A 17,622-nucleotide genomic window follows, 5' to 3' on the forward strand; every position below is an offset into this window, starting at 1 on the left:
AGCCTCGCCTAGTGTGCAAAAAAAAAACCCAGCACCAGCCCTGGCCATGGCTTGATGTTGGAAGCAGAGCTAATGACCCTTGGGTTGTTGTTTCAAGACCAATACATCTCTTGTCTTGAATTCTCAAGAGACTAATGGAGAGATGCCAGCCTTCATGGCTAAAACATTTATTATCCCCCCCCCTCCATGGCATCCTTAATCCCAGAATTTTTTTAATTGTTTTCTTTGGAAGCTTCTATGTGCATGGTTCCTAATCACATTTGTGAGCTTTTAATTTGTTGTTTCTGTGTTATGTTGCGGGCGTACGGTTCTCTGTGATATATACAAATCTGTTGTGAATATTAAATATGGATAGTTCTATGTCCTCAGTTCAGGAGGTTGAATTGAAGTGGACATCTGGCTTCCCTTCATCCTTATGCATCTATGATGCAAAATATTGCAAGCTTAAATTTACAAAGTGGCTGGGACTGACTTCCAAGAGTTTCCACTGCATGGTTTTCTTGTACAATTTTGGCTGGTTTGTTTTTACATTCTGCTTTCCAAAATTTAAAGCAAAACATTTCTGTCTCCAAAGCCATTTTTAGAGCAAAATATTGATGGGTCCAATTCTGTAAAAAATTTTACTGTATGCGAGCTATAACAACAGTACTGAGAAAAGCTTAGTGACAAAACATATTTTGTCTAAGATTAGAGTCAGGCATTTGTTTAAATGGGGAAAGGATGCGTTGATATATGTTCTCCTGAGATATCCGTCTCCCTGAAACTTCCTCCTCTGTGTGTGTTTCCAGGCGAGGCAAGGAACTTGAACCAGTACAGTTTTGGAGGGCAGCTGTGTTGCTCTGCAGTAGAATAGTTAGATTCAACTCCAGTAGCACCTTAGAGATGAAAAAAAAATTGGAGTATAAGTTGGGAGAGAGCTTTGACTCTCAAAAGTTTATACCCTGAAAATCTCTTCGTACTTTTCTCTAAGGTGCTACTGGACCTTAGCGTGTAGTAAATGCAGCTATTCATAAAGCTGTTCCATAAGAAGAGACTTTACGACAAATAGCTTCTCTTTTTTCTTTCAGCTGTGCTGGTTTTCAAGTCCTCAAACTTGTATTTGCAAAAGCAATTTCACAAGTACCCTTCTCTTATCCCAGTGGACTCCTCTCAATGTTTTGTGGGTGGCCTGCTTATACTTGTAACTTTCTCTATAGCTGGGAATGAATGCATTACAGCTCTTGTGGGTACACAAGTCTATATATCACCCATGTTATGACCCATGGGCCAGGAACAAGGCACAGGACAGCCCATTCTCAAAGCAATGGTAGTATATATTGATTAGTGTATACTTGAGGTCCACCTTAATGGTTATGCTAATCTTGGCACAGCTTCACTCTCATTGTCCAAAGCCCCCCCCCAAAAAAAACTGGCTACTGAACCATGGGAAAAGAACTGTGATATGCTAATAATTTTATCATTTTTAAAAACTACATGTTCATTTGGACCCTACAGTTCAGCTATGTGTGGAGCCTTCATTTGACTGCTGTTCTGTGGTGGAAGGCTGAGTACTTAGCTGAGCCAAATGGTAGGATCCAGTGTGTAAAAGATGATTGGAAGGACTTGGTGGGTTGGATATAGCAATCTGTCAGCGGAAGGCGCTGATGGTCATGGATCTTCACTGTTTTCCTTTCCTTCCAGCAATCTTTTCCAGGCTTAGGGAAGTCCAGGATCACCCGACCCAGTGGAGTAGTAGCAATGTGGGTTTTGACAAGGGGAAGCAGGAGAAATCACCCCCTTTTCTATCAGTGGAGCTTCACACTCAGGAGCAAGCCTTGAGATCAAAGCCACTGAGAACATTGAACAGAATTCTTCATGGTGTATTATCATACACATCAGAGCAGATTAATTGTGGATAAAATCACTCACATTTAAGCAATTTAAACATATACTTGAAAATTATGTGAATGTATTTACAAAATGTATATCCCACCTTTTTGCCCAATTAGGGCATATATGTCTACAGGAATTATTATTGTTCTGCGGATTCTTTTAAATAAAAACCTACATGTTTTGAGTGACTAAAACCTTTTCACAAAAAAACATTTCACTTCCAAAAGAGAATATCTTTCATTAACTTTTTTCAATGCTGCCCAGCACGTGTTTTTTTCTGCATTGGAAAGTTGTTGTTAAGACTTTGGGGGGAAACTGGGGGAAACCAGGATATATTTTTTTTAAAAAAATCCCTTTTTCCTCGGCCTTCTTCACATCCCTCCACACATCTATCCCTACCAGGTAGTAAAAGGAAATGGCTAACCTTCTTCCCCCACCCCTTTCCCTTCCTTGGTTGTTCCTTCTCACTTTTGGTTCTCTATGTATCCTTCCATATTGTTTCCATATATATCCTTTCTGGCTCCTTATTTACTTTGCAGAAGACCTATCCAAGTGAGGAGAAGGAGAGGATGGCTCAAATTCTCCAAATGGAGATCCCCAACTTTGGTAACAGCATCCTGGAGTGCCTGAATGAGCAGCGATTGCAAGGTCTGTACTGTGATGTCTCGGTGGTGGTGAAAGGCCATGCTTTCAAGGCACACCGGGCTGTGTTGGCTGCCAGTAGCTGCTACTTCCGGGACCTTTTCAACAACAGCAAGAGTACAGTGGTGGAGCTTCCTGCTGCTGTGCAACCACAATCCTTCCAGCAGATCCTTAGCTTCTGCTACACTGGGCGCCTCAGCATGAATGTGGGTGACCAATTCCTCCTAATGTATACAGCAGGTTTCCTGCAGATCCAGGAGATTATGGAGAAGGGGACTGAGTTTTTTCTGAAGGTCAGCTCACCCAGTTGTGACTCCCAAGGCTTGCACACTGAGGAGGCACCTTCGTCCGAGCCACAAAGCCCTGTGGCACAGACGTCTACCTGGCCCTCTGGCAACACGCCCCTGCCCCTGGTCTCTCGCGTAAAGACTGAACAGCAGGAGTCGGACTCTGTCCAATGCACATTTGTGGTTAAGCGGCTCTGGGAAAACAGCCAGAAAGAAGGGGGAGGTGGCGGTGGCAGTAATGGGAGCCGCAAAATGGCCAAGATCTCCTCCCAGCAGGAGCTGAGTGGGGGTAACCGGCAGTCCCAGCAGCCGTCCCAGCAGCAGCAGCAGCAAGCCCAGCAGCAGGGAGCGCTATCTGGAGGAGGTGGAGGGGCAAATGTAGTCAGTGGCCCCAGTACGTCAGACCAGACAAGCCCTGGCACCTCCAGTGCCTATACCAGCGACAGTCCCAGCTCCTATCATGAGGAAGATGAAGAGGAGGATGCTCCTGAGGAAGGTTCCGATGAACAGTACCGGCAGATTTGCAACATGTACACTATGTACAGCATGATGAATGTAGGACAGACTGGTGAGTACCAGGCAGAAAATGGTGATGGGTGATATTCCTGTTCCTTCCTCCTTAAAAGAGTACAATTATTCAAGTTGTCTGCCCAAGTTTTCCAAAAAAATTCTGAGCCAGTTCCAGCTATGAGAGCTTGGAAATAATTGTGATACTTATGATAAATGGACCCTGGCTTACAAAGGCTTCTATCACAATAAATTTGTTAGACTGTAAGGTGCCTCAAGAGTGCTGTTTTGGCTGTAGCAGTCTAACACAGTGCTTGTCATAGAGCTTGATCTGGTTAGTCTGTGGGCTTCTTCAAATATTCAAGTGGAAGTATTTGTTGAGTGTCCATATCTAACCTGAACACAGGCTGCATGACTTTTTCACATGTATATGTGAAACATAGAAAGGAGGCGTTTCTAGGCAAATGCCAGAAGCTTTTGGCCCAGAATGGGGGAATTACAGTGCTTGGTTTTAAGGGTAAACATAGATATAGTGAGCATAAAAGAAACCTGGTGGAAGGGAATGAACCAATGGGAAAGGGTAATCCCTGAATACAAAATGTATAGGAATGACAGGGAAGGGTATACTGGAGGAGGTGTTGTTATGTAACCTTAAAAGGGTTGACTCTGTCACGGAATCACTGTGGGTGACAATACCAGGTCCCAAAGGTAATTTAGTGCTGGGGACGTGCTATTGGCTCCCTGACCAAAATGCTCAGGGTGATCTTGAGATGGAAAATCAGGGAGGCATCCAAAGGAAGAGGGAGTTGTAATAATGGGCAATTTGAACTACCCTCATACTGACTGGATAAATGTGTGTTCTAGGCATGCCAAAGAGTAAAATTTCTAGATGCCTTAAATGACTGTGTCCTAGAACAGCTGGTCATGGAACTGACCAGAGGGGAAGTGATGCTGGACTTAATCCTCATTGGTGCTACTCAGGACCTAGTGCAAGATGTGGAGGTGGCTGAACCAATTTGAACCAGTGATCACAGTGGCATAAAATTTATATATGTAGGAAAGTGTCAGAAAACTCTCAACACTGTCATATTTGATTTCAAAAGATGAAACTTCTCTAAGATGAGAAATCTGGTGAAAAAGAAGTTGAGGTCACCAGCATGGTGAACAAGCAGGGTGAGGAAGTATTAGAGTAAAAAAAGGCCTCCTTTAGAAACTGGAAGGCTTACTCAAACAAGGCAAACGAAAACCAACACAAACTTGCACAAAGGGAATGCAAGCAGATATTAGAGAAGCAAAAATGGATTTTGAGGAGCACATCACTAAAAGCATAAAAACCAACAATAACTACATGAGGAGCAGGGAAGCAGTTGGACCACTGGATGACAATGGATTAAAAGAGTACTAAAGGAGGAGGAGCTGTGGTGGCTCAAGTGGTTAAGACGCTGAACTGCAGGCTAGGTCAGTAGTTCAGCAGTTCGAGACCCAGGTGCCGCATGATAGAGTGAGCTCCCGTCTCTAGTTCCAGCCCCTGCCAACCTAGCAGTTCGAAAGCAAGAAATTGCAAGTAGATAAATAGGTACCACTTCGGTGGGAAGGTAGCAGCATTCCGTGCACCTTGGTGTTTAGTCATGCCAGCCACATGACCACGGAAACATCTTCGGACAGCGCTGGTTTTGAACACGGAGATGAGCACCGCAACCCTAGAGTCGGACTTGACTGGCTGTCGAGCAAGGGAACCTTTACCTTTAAAGGAGGACAAGGCTATTGCTGACAAGTTAAATGAATTCTTCTCATCTGTCTTCACTGCTGAGGATATAAGGCAATTAACCTGCTCCTGAATGGACATTTTCAGGAGGGGAGGATGTGGGGCTTAGGCAAGTAGCAGTGACAGTAGAGGAAGTTCTAGAACTTATAGACAAATTTCAAACTAACAGATCACCTGGACTAGATGGTATCCATCCTAGAATTCTTAAAGAACTCAAATGTGAAATTAACTAAGATATGCAACAGGTCCCTTAGATCAGCCTCTGTACCAGAGGACTGGAGAGTGTCCCATATAACACCCATTTTTTAAAAAGAATCTGGAGGGATCCAGGGTATTACAGGTTGGTTAGGGTAACATCTAGGTACATTGATGGAAAGCATTATTAGATAAAACTGTCAAACATACATATGGCAAGCGATCCCAACTTCATATAGATACTGATGGGATCTGAGCCAGCAGCAGCATACCAAGAAAGGGACCTTGGGGTTGTAGTAGATAACGTGATGAAAATGTTGATGGACACCCCCCCCCCCCATGCAGCTGCTGTGAAAAAGGCAAATTCCATGCTGGTCATAATTAGAACAGGAACAGAGAATAAAACTGCCACTGTCATATTGCCATTATATAAATCTATGGTAAGACCACAATTAGAATATTGTGTACAGTTTTGGACACCACATCTGCCAAAGCATATTGTAGAGCTTGAAAAAGGTAGAGAAAAGAGCAACCAAAATGATCAGGGGACTTGAGCAACTGCCCTATGAGGATTGGTTAAAATGCTTAGGGCTGTTTAAGCTTAGAAAAAAGGCGAGTAAGGGGAGACATAATAGAAGCTTATAAAATTATGCATGGCATGGAGAGAGTGGACAGAAAGAAACTTTTCTGCCTCTTCCATAATATTAGAATCCGGGAACATCCACTGAAGCAAAAGGGCGAGAGATCCGGACAGATAAAAGGAAGTGTTTTTTTCACACAGTGTATTGTTAATTTGTAGAACTTGCTGCCTCAGGATGTGGTCATGGCCGCCAGCTTGGAAGGCTTTAAAAGGGGAGCGGACACATTCATGGAGGACTGGCCTGTCAGTGGCATGATTGATGTCTACATCCTCCAATGCCAGAGGTCGCATGGCTCTTTATATGAGTTGCTGGGGAGCCCAGGCAGGAGGATGCTGTTGCAGTCTGCCTGTTTGTGGTCTAGCTAAAAGTAGTTGATTGGCCACTGTGTGAACAGAATGCTGGACTAGATCAGACTTTGGTCTGCTCCAGCATCACTCTTCTTGTGTTGGAGGGAACTGCAGTTGGCTTTGACTATCTGACGTGTTCGCATAGTATACAGGTCATTGTAAAGACCATTGAGATAATGTGTGCAAAACACTTTGGCCCCTTGGGGGGGGAAAGTCATATGAATATGAAATACTGTGTTGACCTCAATTTCTAGAAAGGTAGTTCTGTTAGTCTGCTGTGGTGAAAGCAGCAGAGCCTAACTGGACCTTTAAAAGCTGACAGATTACTGTTGTGCAAACGTTTGTACAGCAGAGGCTGCTCTGGCTCAGGAAAACTTATGTAACAATAGATTTGTTAGTCTATAAGGTGACACAAGACTCTTTGTTGTTTTTATGATGAACACCAGGGTCATGCTTCAGATAAGCAGAGTGGACACATAAAGCATTCAGTCTGTAGGGGCTGTCAGTCTTTTTGCCACTTGGTAGTATTGCATGTGGGCAGGATGAGGTGAGGCATGTTGAATTAAGGCCTTTTTCATGACTGGCGTTCCTCTTAGTAACAGCAGTACAGAGCTCTTCCCACTCTCACCTGTTTAATGCTTTTTAAATGGAATGTGAGTCGAGGCATCCTGAGTTCTGTCCACGGGGGCCGGGAATGTCCATGACTTGCATAAACATTCCATTTAAGAATGTGAGGCTTTGGTGACAAATTTACAAGCTTTATAAGTGTCTTCCTGGCTAGGTCCCACTCGCTTCCCTACTGTTTATCCCTGTTCTCTCTCTGTCCTCCCACTCTGCCTGCCCAGCAGAAAAAGTGGAAGCTCTGCCAGACCAGGTGGCATCAGAGTCTCGGAACCGGATACGAGTGCGGCAGGACTTGGCTTCGCTGCCTGCTGAAATCATCAACCAGATTGGGAACCGGTGCCATCCCAAGTTGTATGATGAAGGCGACCCTGCTGAGAAGTTGGAACTTGTGACAGGTAGGATCCTATGCCTTCCCCCATTAAGGTAAAATGCATGCATGCATTTCTAGCCAGCTAAAGTTAGCAAAAATAGTCTGAGTAGGTTTTTGACTGGTTGAACTAGGTTTTGATGGTACAAAGTAGTTGTAATTTATCCTATATCAACTGTATCTTCTTCGTGGTCTCTGTGCATCACACCTCTGGGATATAGTTGTGCCTGCGCCAACCCCGATCGGTAGAATTGAAAGCAAAGGGCATTTTTGTGCCTGCTCCCCCATCACGTACAGGACTCCTGTGCGCATGACTAGGGGAGGGACATGACAATCCCGCCAGTTTTTCTTCTGACCGCCGCACTGTTAGGAACCTCTCTGCATCGGTCGGTAGTTTTCATTTTTCTTCCTCTTCTTCTCCGGCCTTTCGGCCCAGCTCTCTTCTCTATCGAGTATCTACAAAAACATTGTGGACTGATTAACGTTCTGAGTGAGTACTCTGCCCCAGCAGACTCCCTCCACCCCCTGGCCCATGGCCAAAACGTGGGGCTTCTTCAAATGGTGTTTGCGGAGCGGCAGTAAGAGTGCCCCCCCCCCAATGGACACTCCCTTTGTCTCCTGTGCCTTGGGGAAGCCCATCGAGTGGATTCCTGCACTCACTGTTCTAAGTTCTCGCACACCTCCGGGTGCTCAGAGGATGAAAGTCCAGTACATCCACCGAGCCCCTCTCCACCGCAGAATGTGGCCGAGGACCTCCCGATTTCCCCCTCTGAGGACTTGAAATCCTATGGGGAATTCATAAAGCGCATGGCTAATACCTTGACTTTGTCGACAGTACAGCCCCCGCCTACCGTTACCGACTCCGTTTTCAGTATTGTCCATGGACACATCTACAGCAGTGGCCCTGCCCATGACATCGGTCTTGCTGCAAGCCACCAAAGCATCGTGGACCCACCCGGCTTCCTCCCCATTTCCAGTCACAGGATAGACCACATGTATAAGGTCCAAGAGGCAGGTGCTGAGTTTTTATTTACTCATCCCGAACCAAATTCCGTAGTAGTCAACTCGTCTTCTAAGGGCAGACATACCCATTCCTCCCCTCCTGACAAGAAAGAAAAGAAGCTTGACTCCCTCGGAAGGAAATTTTACTCTGCTGGAGCATTAGGTATTAAAATCTCCAACTACACCGCCTGTATGGGCAGTTATCAATATGCCCTTTGGGAACAGTTAACTGAGTTTATAGCGGCCCTCCCTGAGGACCTCAACCATCAAGCCAGACGTATACAGAAAGAAGGCATGCTTCTGGCCAAACATCAGCTTAATTTGGCCAAATATAATCTTGACGTAGTGGCTAAAACACTTGCCTCTGCTGTCGCCCTCTGGCGACACGCTTGGTTGCATTCTACATCACTGAAACAAGATACTAAGGCCTTTGTGGAAGACCTCCCTATTGAGGGTGAAGGCTTATTCAGTTCCACGACAGACACTGTCTTACAGGATCTAGATAAGAGTATTAAGACATCACGGAACCTTGGAGTCTCTCAGGCTTCTCGACAGACCAGGCCTAAATCCTGGAATAAAATGTGGTCCCGCAAATCCTCACAAAAATCATCCCCCGAGACCCAATGGCAGAGGTCCCCAAGCACATCCTCATGCCCTTATGGGAACAAGCCTTGCTTTGTGCCTTCCACACAATCCAGAACCAAAGCTCCTAAGACTCCCAAGCAGAGTCTTTGACTCTGCCCCGGTTCTCCAATTGCTTCAGCCCACTCGTCTCCATCCTTACCTGTCTGCATGGAGGCGGATAACATCGGACAAGTGGGTTCTATCGATCGTCCTGGAGGGCTACCGCATAGAATTCCTGCAGACCCCTCTAACCTCCAACTTGGTCGTTACTCTGCAATCCAGCACACTCCTGAAAGAGATTGAAAACTTGCTACACAAAGACACCATAGAACCAGTTCCAACTTCACACCAGTGCCATGGCTTCTACCCCCACTATTTTATGGTCCCCAAGAAGGACAGAGGCCTCCGCCCTGTTATGGATCTCAGGGACCTCAATCGTTTCATTCAATACAAGAAGTTCAGAATGACAACTTTGCAGTGCATCCTTCCTGTCCCCAAACAGGGAGCATGAATGGCAACCTTGGACTTGCAAGATGCTTATTTTCATATCACAATCCATCATGCTCACATAAAGTTTCTCTGTTTCGCAGTAGGAGAGCACCATTATCAGTACAAAGCTCTCCCGTTCAGGCTGTCCACCGCCCCCTGGGTATTCACCAAAATGATGGTGATTGTGGCCGCACACCTCCATCTTCAAGGTATACACATCTTCCCGTACATAGACGACTGGTTGCTGGTAGTGGGTTAGGAGTCCACCCTCCTTCGCCACATTGACCTTGCCCTGGAATCCCTGAACCAGTTGGGGCTCTGCATGAATCACAAGAAGTTGATGCTTCGTCCATCCCAGACTGTCCAGTTCATTGGCTTGATCCTGGACTCCAGAGTATGCAGAGCTTTCCTCCCCCCCCTCCCCCAGCGAACCCAAGACATCATCGCCCTTATCCGGCTACTTCGTCAGTACAGGGAAGCCTTGGTGAAGCAACTCCAATATCTCTTGGGACTGATGGCCGCCATGACTTCAGTGATCATGTTTGCCAGATGGCGTATGAGACCTTTTCAGCTGTGGTTTCTAAAGATGTTTCAGCCTCAGCGTCACCCTCAGTCCCAGTGTTTCACTCTCCCGCCTTGGGTTCTAACCTCCCTCAAAGGGTGGGAAACCCCCCAAAACTTACTGGCAGGGGCACCCTTTCCCCCCCCCCATCAGTGACAATCACAACAGATATGTCCCTCTGGGGATGGGGAGCACACCTGAACAGACTGTGTGTAGGAGAGGCTTGGGAGACCTCAGTGGCTCGCCAGCATATAAATTTCCTAGAGCTTCTAGCCATCTGGTATGCCCTCCGGTCCTTCCTACATCTGATAGCCCATCAGACGGTAGCAGTCTTAACGGACAATACCACGGCTTTGTGTTATGTCAATTGCCAGGGTGGCACAGTGTTAAGAAGCCTTTGCAGGCTGGCTTTAGAGATTTGGGATGAATGCCAATCCTGAGGCGTTTTGCTGGTAGTGGCTCACCTACCTGGTTCCCTCAATGTAACTGTGGACTTCTTGAGCAGATGGGGAGCGTCTCTCCACGAGTGGGAACTCAACCGGAAGTATCTCCAACCAGTATTCGACAGGTGGGGGCATCCGGACATGGATGTCTTTGCTACACGGCAGAACAAAAAGTGTTGCCTATTTTGCTTAAGGGTGGGGATGGACCCCTTATCTCCAGGGGATGGTCTCCATTAGCCCTGGTCCCACCAATACCTATACCTCTTCCCATCGATCCCTCTACTCACCAGCAATGTTCCCTCTAAGCTGTGGAGTCCTGTGAACAAAAATTCTCCTTTGTGAGCCACTGGCATTAACGTTGTGAGCGAGCAATTTGTCAACTGCATAAATTAGCTTGCTCTGGAGCCATCCCTTCCTGAGCGAAGACAAAAATGTGTGAGCCAGAGGTTTAAAAACTGTGAGCTAGCTCACACTAACTCAGCTTAGAGTGAACACTGCTCACCAGAGTGCTTCTTCACAAAATAATTACAGAAGCCCCTCACTGCATCCTCGTGACCCCATGGTGGCCCAGGCAACACTGGTTTCTCACTCTGCTCCATCTATCCAAGGGCTCCTTCATCCATCTTCCGACGGTGCCGGGCCTTCTCCTTGCACAGGAGGACATGGTGCTCTATCACGATAGCCCGCATCTCAAGCTTATGGCGCGGAAGATCCTGTGAGGTCTCTACGAGACAGGATGGAGCATGTTTTGTTGAACTGTCGTAAGCCATCTACTCGAAAGTCCTACAAAGGGAAGTGGGAAAAGTTTCTGTCCTACCTTACTGAGGTTGGCCTCCCCCCTCCCCCAGATCTGGTCGCCATTTGTAGTTTTCTCCTGTCCCATTTGGACCAGGGCCTCAGCTATACATCTGTGAGAGCAATCTTGACAAACCACCCCCCGATTGATGGCCATTCCATGTTCACTCACCTGTTAGTCAAGCGTTTCTCACAAGGACTCATCTGCCTTTTTCTGCCATCTTGACTCCCTACTCCGGCCTGGAACTCACCTTTCTTGTTGACCAAACTTACCAGTAAGCCTTTCGAACCTATGGCTACATGTAGTTTGCAGCTCCTGTTGTGGAAAACAGCCTTTCTGGTAGCCATAACATCCGTCAGGAGGGTGAGCGAGCTGTCGGCTTTGCGCCACGATCCGCCCTACCTAGTTTCCCACCAGATGGGTGTCACGTTGGCTCCGGACGTCTCTTTCCCTCAGAATAGCCGTATTGCACTCCTGACCAATGGCCCCTATGTATCCAAGTGGTCACAGGCTATAACTTTTAAAATACGCTCAATTGGCATTGACCTGGACATCTTGGAAAATCAAGATGAGACTTTTATATACTGGATGATTCGTAAAAGAATTTGGGGCATCGAAGGCCAAACAATTAAGGCTGGTGCCGGGGGCCCTTGTTCCCCCCTCTCCCTTGGCCTCAGATATGCACCAAATAGTATGGCCCAATACTTCTCTAATCTGGTGATCCCGCTGCAACGCAGAGCCCTTATGCTGGCCAGATTCAATGTTTTTCCCTCATCCTGGCTCTCAGGTAGATATAGAGGCATTCTGAAATGCGACAGAATCTGCAAATGCTCACTTAGAGAACCCGATACCTTAGATCATACTCTGCTACGCTGCCCCTTCCATTCATATCTCTGACTGTTTACTGAGTAGGATCAGTTCTGATAATGCAATCAGCTTTCTCCTTGCTGATAAGACACCAGAAGTGACTGTACAGATCGCTGAATTTTTGTCTAAAATTTAGGTAGCAAAAAACTGTTCTTAAAATTGTGTGTTCTAAGATTTATAGATGTAATTTTAGCTTGACGAAGTTCTTATCTTACTGATTTTATATGCCAGTAAAGGTTTTTGTATTGCATTGTATTGTCTCTTTCCTTCCTAAGGTCGTTCCGTAATTTCATGTACAAGCGGACATTGCTCTCCCAGTTTGGTGTAGTGGTTAAGTGCGCGGACTCTAATCTGGGAGAACTGGGTTTGATTCCCCACTCCTCCACTTGCACCTGGTTGGATGACCTTGGGCAAGCCATAGTTCTGGCACAGCTGTTCTTGAAAAAGAGCAGTTTCTGTCAAGAGCTCTCTCATCCCCACCTACCTCACAGGGTGTCTGTTGTGGGGAGAGGAAGGGAGAGGAGTTTGTAAGCAGCTCTGAGTCTCCTTTGGGTATTGAAGGGCAGGGTATAAATCCAATCTCCTCCTTTTCTTCTTCTCCTCCTTCTCCTCTTCCCCCCCCCCCCGGTGTTTTTTCCTGACCCTCGGGACAATTTGGAGCGCCGCCTCCACACACTAGATGTGAAAAGGGCTTTGCTCTTCTACCTGAACAGGAGGACACGGTCATTCCGTAAATCTCCCTCCCTGTTCGTCTCCTATGCCATGCCCTCGATGGGGACCAAACTGTCATCACAGTGGCTGTCCAAGTGGACTGCGGAAACAATCAAACTTTGTTACCTATTAGCAAAGAAGCCCCTTCCAGGTATGCTTCGTGCGCACTCCACACGGGCGATAGCCGCCTCCACAGCCTTCCTGAAGGGCACGTCGTTACATATCTGCAATGCAACAACTTGGGGCACACCTCACATGTTTGTGAGACACTATGCCCTTGATGTACATCTTCATCAGCGTTCTGTGGTGGGATGGTCTGTGTTGCAGTCGGTGTGCATTTGAGGACCTCCAGTTCCCTCCTCCAGGTAGGTGTGGGTTTTTTTGCTTGTTACTCTCCCAGAGGTGTGATGCACAGAGACCACGAAGAAGATAAACAGGTTGCTTACCTGTAACTGATGATCTTCAAGTGGTCATCTGTGCATTCACACCACCCGCCCTTCTTCCCCTCTGCTGCCGGTTCTCTAACTTATTTCATGGCTGATGACAGCGGTCAGAAGAAACTGGTGGGATTGTCATGCCCCTCCCCTAGTCATGGGCACTGGAGCCCTGCACGTGACCGGGGAGCAGGCGCGAAAAGTCCCTTTGCTTTCAATTCTACCGATTGGGTTCGGCACAGGCGCACTATATCCCAGAGGTGTGAATGCACAGATGACCACTCGAAGATCCTCAGTTACAGGTAAGCAACCTGTTTTTATTCTTTCTCTCTCTAGGTGCAGGGTAGAGTTGATTATTAGCCTACAAGATTTTGGTACTTGGAAGGCAACTACTATGTGCTGTATTTCCTTAAAGATCCATCAGATTTAGGATTTCCCGCTCATATACAGAACTCGGTCATGCAGTCCCACACATCTTATGATGGCAAGCAGTAGACATGAAGGCAAGGCTAGTTAAATGGCAAGGTGAAGTTAGAAAGCAGTGTGGCATAGGAATGGAGTTGGCATTGTGGGTGGGCTTAAATGCATGGCCTCAGAGACTGGTTAGCCCTTGGGGAATAGCATACTCAGTGCAGACCAGCTTCCAGCCATTCTGCTTGACATTCACAGCTCTAGGTAACATTTTTTTTAAAAATGAAGCCTTGTTATACCTTGTGGTGCAAATGCTTTGTATTACCTGAGAAGACTTAATTTCCTCTCTTTAAACACTGTAAAGGAAACAAAGGCAGAACACTGAGCTCAGGGGACATTGGTTTCCTTATTAAAATAATAATAATAAAAAATTGATCGCTCTTTCCCACACACCTGTGGGCTCAGAGTGATTTACAGATACTCTTTGACAATTGGACTAACAATATTCGTGGGGGATAGGGAAGACAACATACAGCATTTTTAATTATACACACATTGCAGCTAGCCGGGGCTTCATCTGCGGCCTTGATGCCTTGCTTATAAGTTAACCCACTTACTAAGAACGTAAGAACATAAGAGAAGCCAATGTTGGATCAGGCCAATGGCCCATCCAGTCCAACACACTGTCACACTGTGGCCAGGACACTAGGAGCCCTCCCACTGTCCCGTCCCGTTCCACCCCCCCCGCGCAGGCACCAAGAATACAGAGCATCACCTGCCCCAGACTGAGAGTTCCTATCTATACCTTGTGGCTAATAGCCACTGATGGACCTCTGTTCCATATGTTTATCAAACATATTGAGTCAGGAAGCGGAGAAAGTTGTTTCAGCAGCCACATTAGTTTTAATAGTTGTTTTTGCTAGACATCGCGGAAGATTTTGGTCTGTTGTAGAATGGGTTGCTCAGGATTCAAACCACTGCAGGTCCAACAGACCAAACTTCTCCCTGATGACTGTCCCACAGAAGTAAACTTCCTCTTTCCTAGGCATTGATCTGCATCCACCTGCCGAATATTAGCTACAAACATGTCTCCAAAAGTTTTGTGTAATATCTTTGGGATATTTTGTGCAATATGGTGATGGCATCTCAGGCAGCTGAATTAATAAGAAAGATTAGATCAGACCACATTGGGTACAAAATGTATTCTTTAATGGCTATTAGGCAACCTCATGCTCTTTATTTCTCTAGAAGTGTTATTGGAAGTTGAGAGGAAGTGGATCCTTTCAGAACTGCACTGTTTCTTGTCACTTCCTTAAAGTATCTGGTACGATCAACATTTGGTTCCGTAGTCTCTATTCAGTTTTGAAGTATGGTTTTCTCAAAACAGATGTATCTTTCTTCCCTGTCCAGGTACCAATGTGTACATCACTCGGGCACAGCTGATGAATTGTCATGTCAGTGCTGGGACAAGGCACAAAGTGCTTCTCAGGCGGCTACTAGCATCCTTTTTTGACCGGTGTGTGATTTTCCTGCTGTTTGTGGTAATGTGGAAGGGGGAGTTCCGGTTCTCTCCTTCCTATCCCAGGATGCATTTCTGCTTCAGTCAGGGGGGAGACGGTACTACCAGGTTCTTTTCCTCGCTGTGGGAAGTCTATGAGGTTTAGTTAGAGCACAGGAGCAGGACAGGAGCCAGAACAGCCAGGGAGGGGCAGAGGTGGGCAGCATTGACAGTTAGAGACCAGGGTATACAGAAAGTTGGCTCAGTAGGTTTTAATTGCTTTCTCTTCAATCACTTTCTAGGAATACCCTTGCCAACAGTTGTGGCACTGGAATCCGCTCCTCCACCAATGACCCTAGCCGAAAACCCCTCGACAGCAGGGTACTGCATGCTGTGAAGTGTGAGTGTCCATTCGAGAGGATTTTATATGGGATGGGGAATGTAGGAGTGTATTAATGCTGCTTTCTTGAAGAGTAGAGAACCGGGCTGGGATATGATCAGGACAGTTGGCTGTCTGTCACATCTGAGTCCACAAATGATTGTGGCAAAGGAGATAAATTTGGACCTGTAACTAAAACCTTTGAAGTAGATCACCGTCTCACACCTGGTTGTGGATCATGTATGCTAAGAGTGCCACTGACATATCTGAAGGCCTTGGCAGACAAGGGGAGATGATGGTGTTGGAGTCTAGAGGGGGAAGGAACTGTGGGGAACATTCCCAGTCACACACAAGTGCTAACATTGATGGAGATTTGCATCCTTTTGTCAGTTTATTGCCAGAACTTTGCCCCCAACTTCAAGGAGAGTGAGATGAATGCTATTGCTGCTGACATGTGCACCAATGCACGGCGCGTTGTTCGCAAGAGCTGGATCCCCAAACTGAAACTACTGATGGCCGAGGGAGACACCTACACAACCTTCATCAATGACACTGGCAAGATGGAGCCAGACATCATGGGCGTGGAGCACAGCTTTGAGACCGGCAGCCATGATGGCGATGCAGGCGCCTCCACTGAGGGCCTCCAGTAAAACATGCCCACCTCTTTTTTTTTCTCCACTCGATGATTTTTATTTCCTAATTTGAATTTTTGTAGGATCGTTTTCCACCTTTTTCATTTCCCCTTCTTTTCCTGTTGTTGGTGTTTTGTTTTGTTTTTGGCAGAGGGGAAAGCAAGCATTGTACCATCTCCTTTTTAAAAAAAAATGAATATTCAGTAAGGGTGTTGATTCCTCGAACGCCACAAGCAGTGCGAGCTCAGAGGGGAGGACGTGCCGCTGCAGGGGCAGTTCTGGCCGGTGTCCTGTCCTCCCTCCCCTCTGTCCTCATTGTGCTGTTAATCGTTTTTAGATCTATATTTTAATAGAGATTGTTAAAAACCAAATCCATTTGCAAATGGAGGCCATGATCCAGGGAAATGTTTGCCCAGACCACTGCCCCTTCTTCATCATATCTCCCAGGTAGTGCTGTACGGCAGAGACTGATCATCATCATCAAGTCTTTCCTCAGGGTCATACCAGAGACGGGGGAAACTCCAGTGCCACAACAAATACATGCAGGGAAAGAAATGGAAGTCCAAGGCCGCTGTCATGTCATCCCACCCCACACACACACACACCCACCCCACACACACCCATGCTCCTTCCCCAGTCTATGGCAGCTCCTTATTTGGGGCTAAACCAATGACCTGTAAGACAATTCAGTATGTCAGAACAGGCCCCAGTCAGTGAAGGGAATAAGGAGAACACCTCCTCAGCAGTTAGGTAAGGGAGGAGATGCAATCATTTCATTTTCCAAGCACTACAGTGCTTGCACCGAGGACTGGTTCAGTTAGCTGACATCCTTTGACTTAGCTGTAACTCCTCCCTTTTCTTCTTTGAGGTGGTAAATTTTAACATGGGATGTAACTTGCAAAGAGTTTTCAGTCAGCCTAAATTTCTGTGCCCTGATCTGGATGGCCCTGGCTGACTTGATATTGTCCAATCTCAGAAGCTGAGCAGGGTCCGCCCTGGTTAGTAGTACACTGCTATTGCGTTGGGGCAAGCACTGAAAGGCAGGTTTGTCTGCCTCCCCCTGCTGCCCTAGGTCCTTTCCGCACTAGACCTTAAATCCTGGTTCAACCCTGCCCCCAAACTTATATTCTACACTACACGCAAGTTCACCCCTGTAATTATCTCGGGGTATTTTTACATTCTACACTACATGCGAGTTCACCCTTGTAATTATCTCGGGGTGTTTTTTGTTTCTACATTTCATTGCGGTCACCCCAGTTTCGCCCTACACTTGATAAATGGATGCTGTTATAACCAGGGATAAATGCCAGGTATCTTGTGTCCCGAGCTGAACTCTGATAAAACCAGGGATGAGATCCAAGTGCGGAAAGGACCCTAGTCTGGAAATGCTTCTGTGGTCGAAAAGATCTCAGCTGAGCAGTGGAACAAATAGCATTTGCCAGCTGTTTCTGCCTCTTGAATTAGGTTATTCCCAACAAATGTCACGAGGCTTCGAAGTTGGGTTCTGAAGGAAGGGGCAAAGCTGAG

At 46.5% G+C, this 17,622-nt stretch overlaps 1 protein-coding gene across 2 annotated transcripts in view; it reads left to right on the forward strand.

The window, feature by feature from the left end:
• NACC1 (nucleus accumbens associated 1, BEN and BTB (POZ) domain containing) overlaps nt 1-16,858 on the forward strand; it is a 38,998-nt gene extending 22,140 nt beyond the window's left edge. The window contains exons 2-6 of one of the 2 annotated variants that reach the window (XM_015415866.1): nt 2,412-3,369; nt 7,102-7,275; nt 14,997-15,102; nt 15,387-15,484; nt 15,854-16,858. In XM_015415866.1, the coding sequence (XP_015271352.1) occupies nt 2,442-3,369; nt 7,102-7,275; nt 14,997-15,102; nt 15,387-15,484; nt 15,854-16,113 (1,566 nt within the window). In that variant the 5' untranslated portion in view covers nt 2,412-2,441 and the 3' untranslated portion in view covers nt 16,114-16,858. The remainder of the gene's footprint in view (nt 1-2,411; nt 3,370-7,101; nt 7,276-14,996; nt 15,103-15,386; nt 15,485-15,853) is intronic. The other variant, XM_015415867.1, reaches the window with a different exon arrangement.
• The last annotated feature ends 764 nt before the right edge of the window (nt 16,859-17,622 follow it).

The sequence above is a fragment of the Gekko japonicus genome, unplaced genomic scaffold, assembly GCF_001447785.1.
Source record: "Gekko japonicus isolate JY-2015 unplaced genomic scaffold, Gekko_japonicus_V1.1 scaffold46, whole genome shotgun sequence".
Taxonomy (NCBI): Eukaryota; Metazoa; Chordata; class Lepidosauria; order Squamata; family Gekkonidae; genus Gekko; species Gekko japonicus.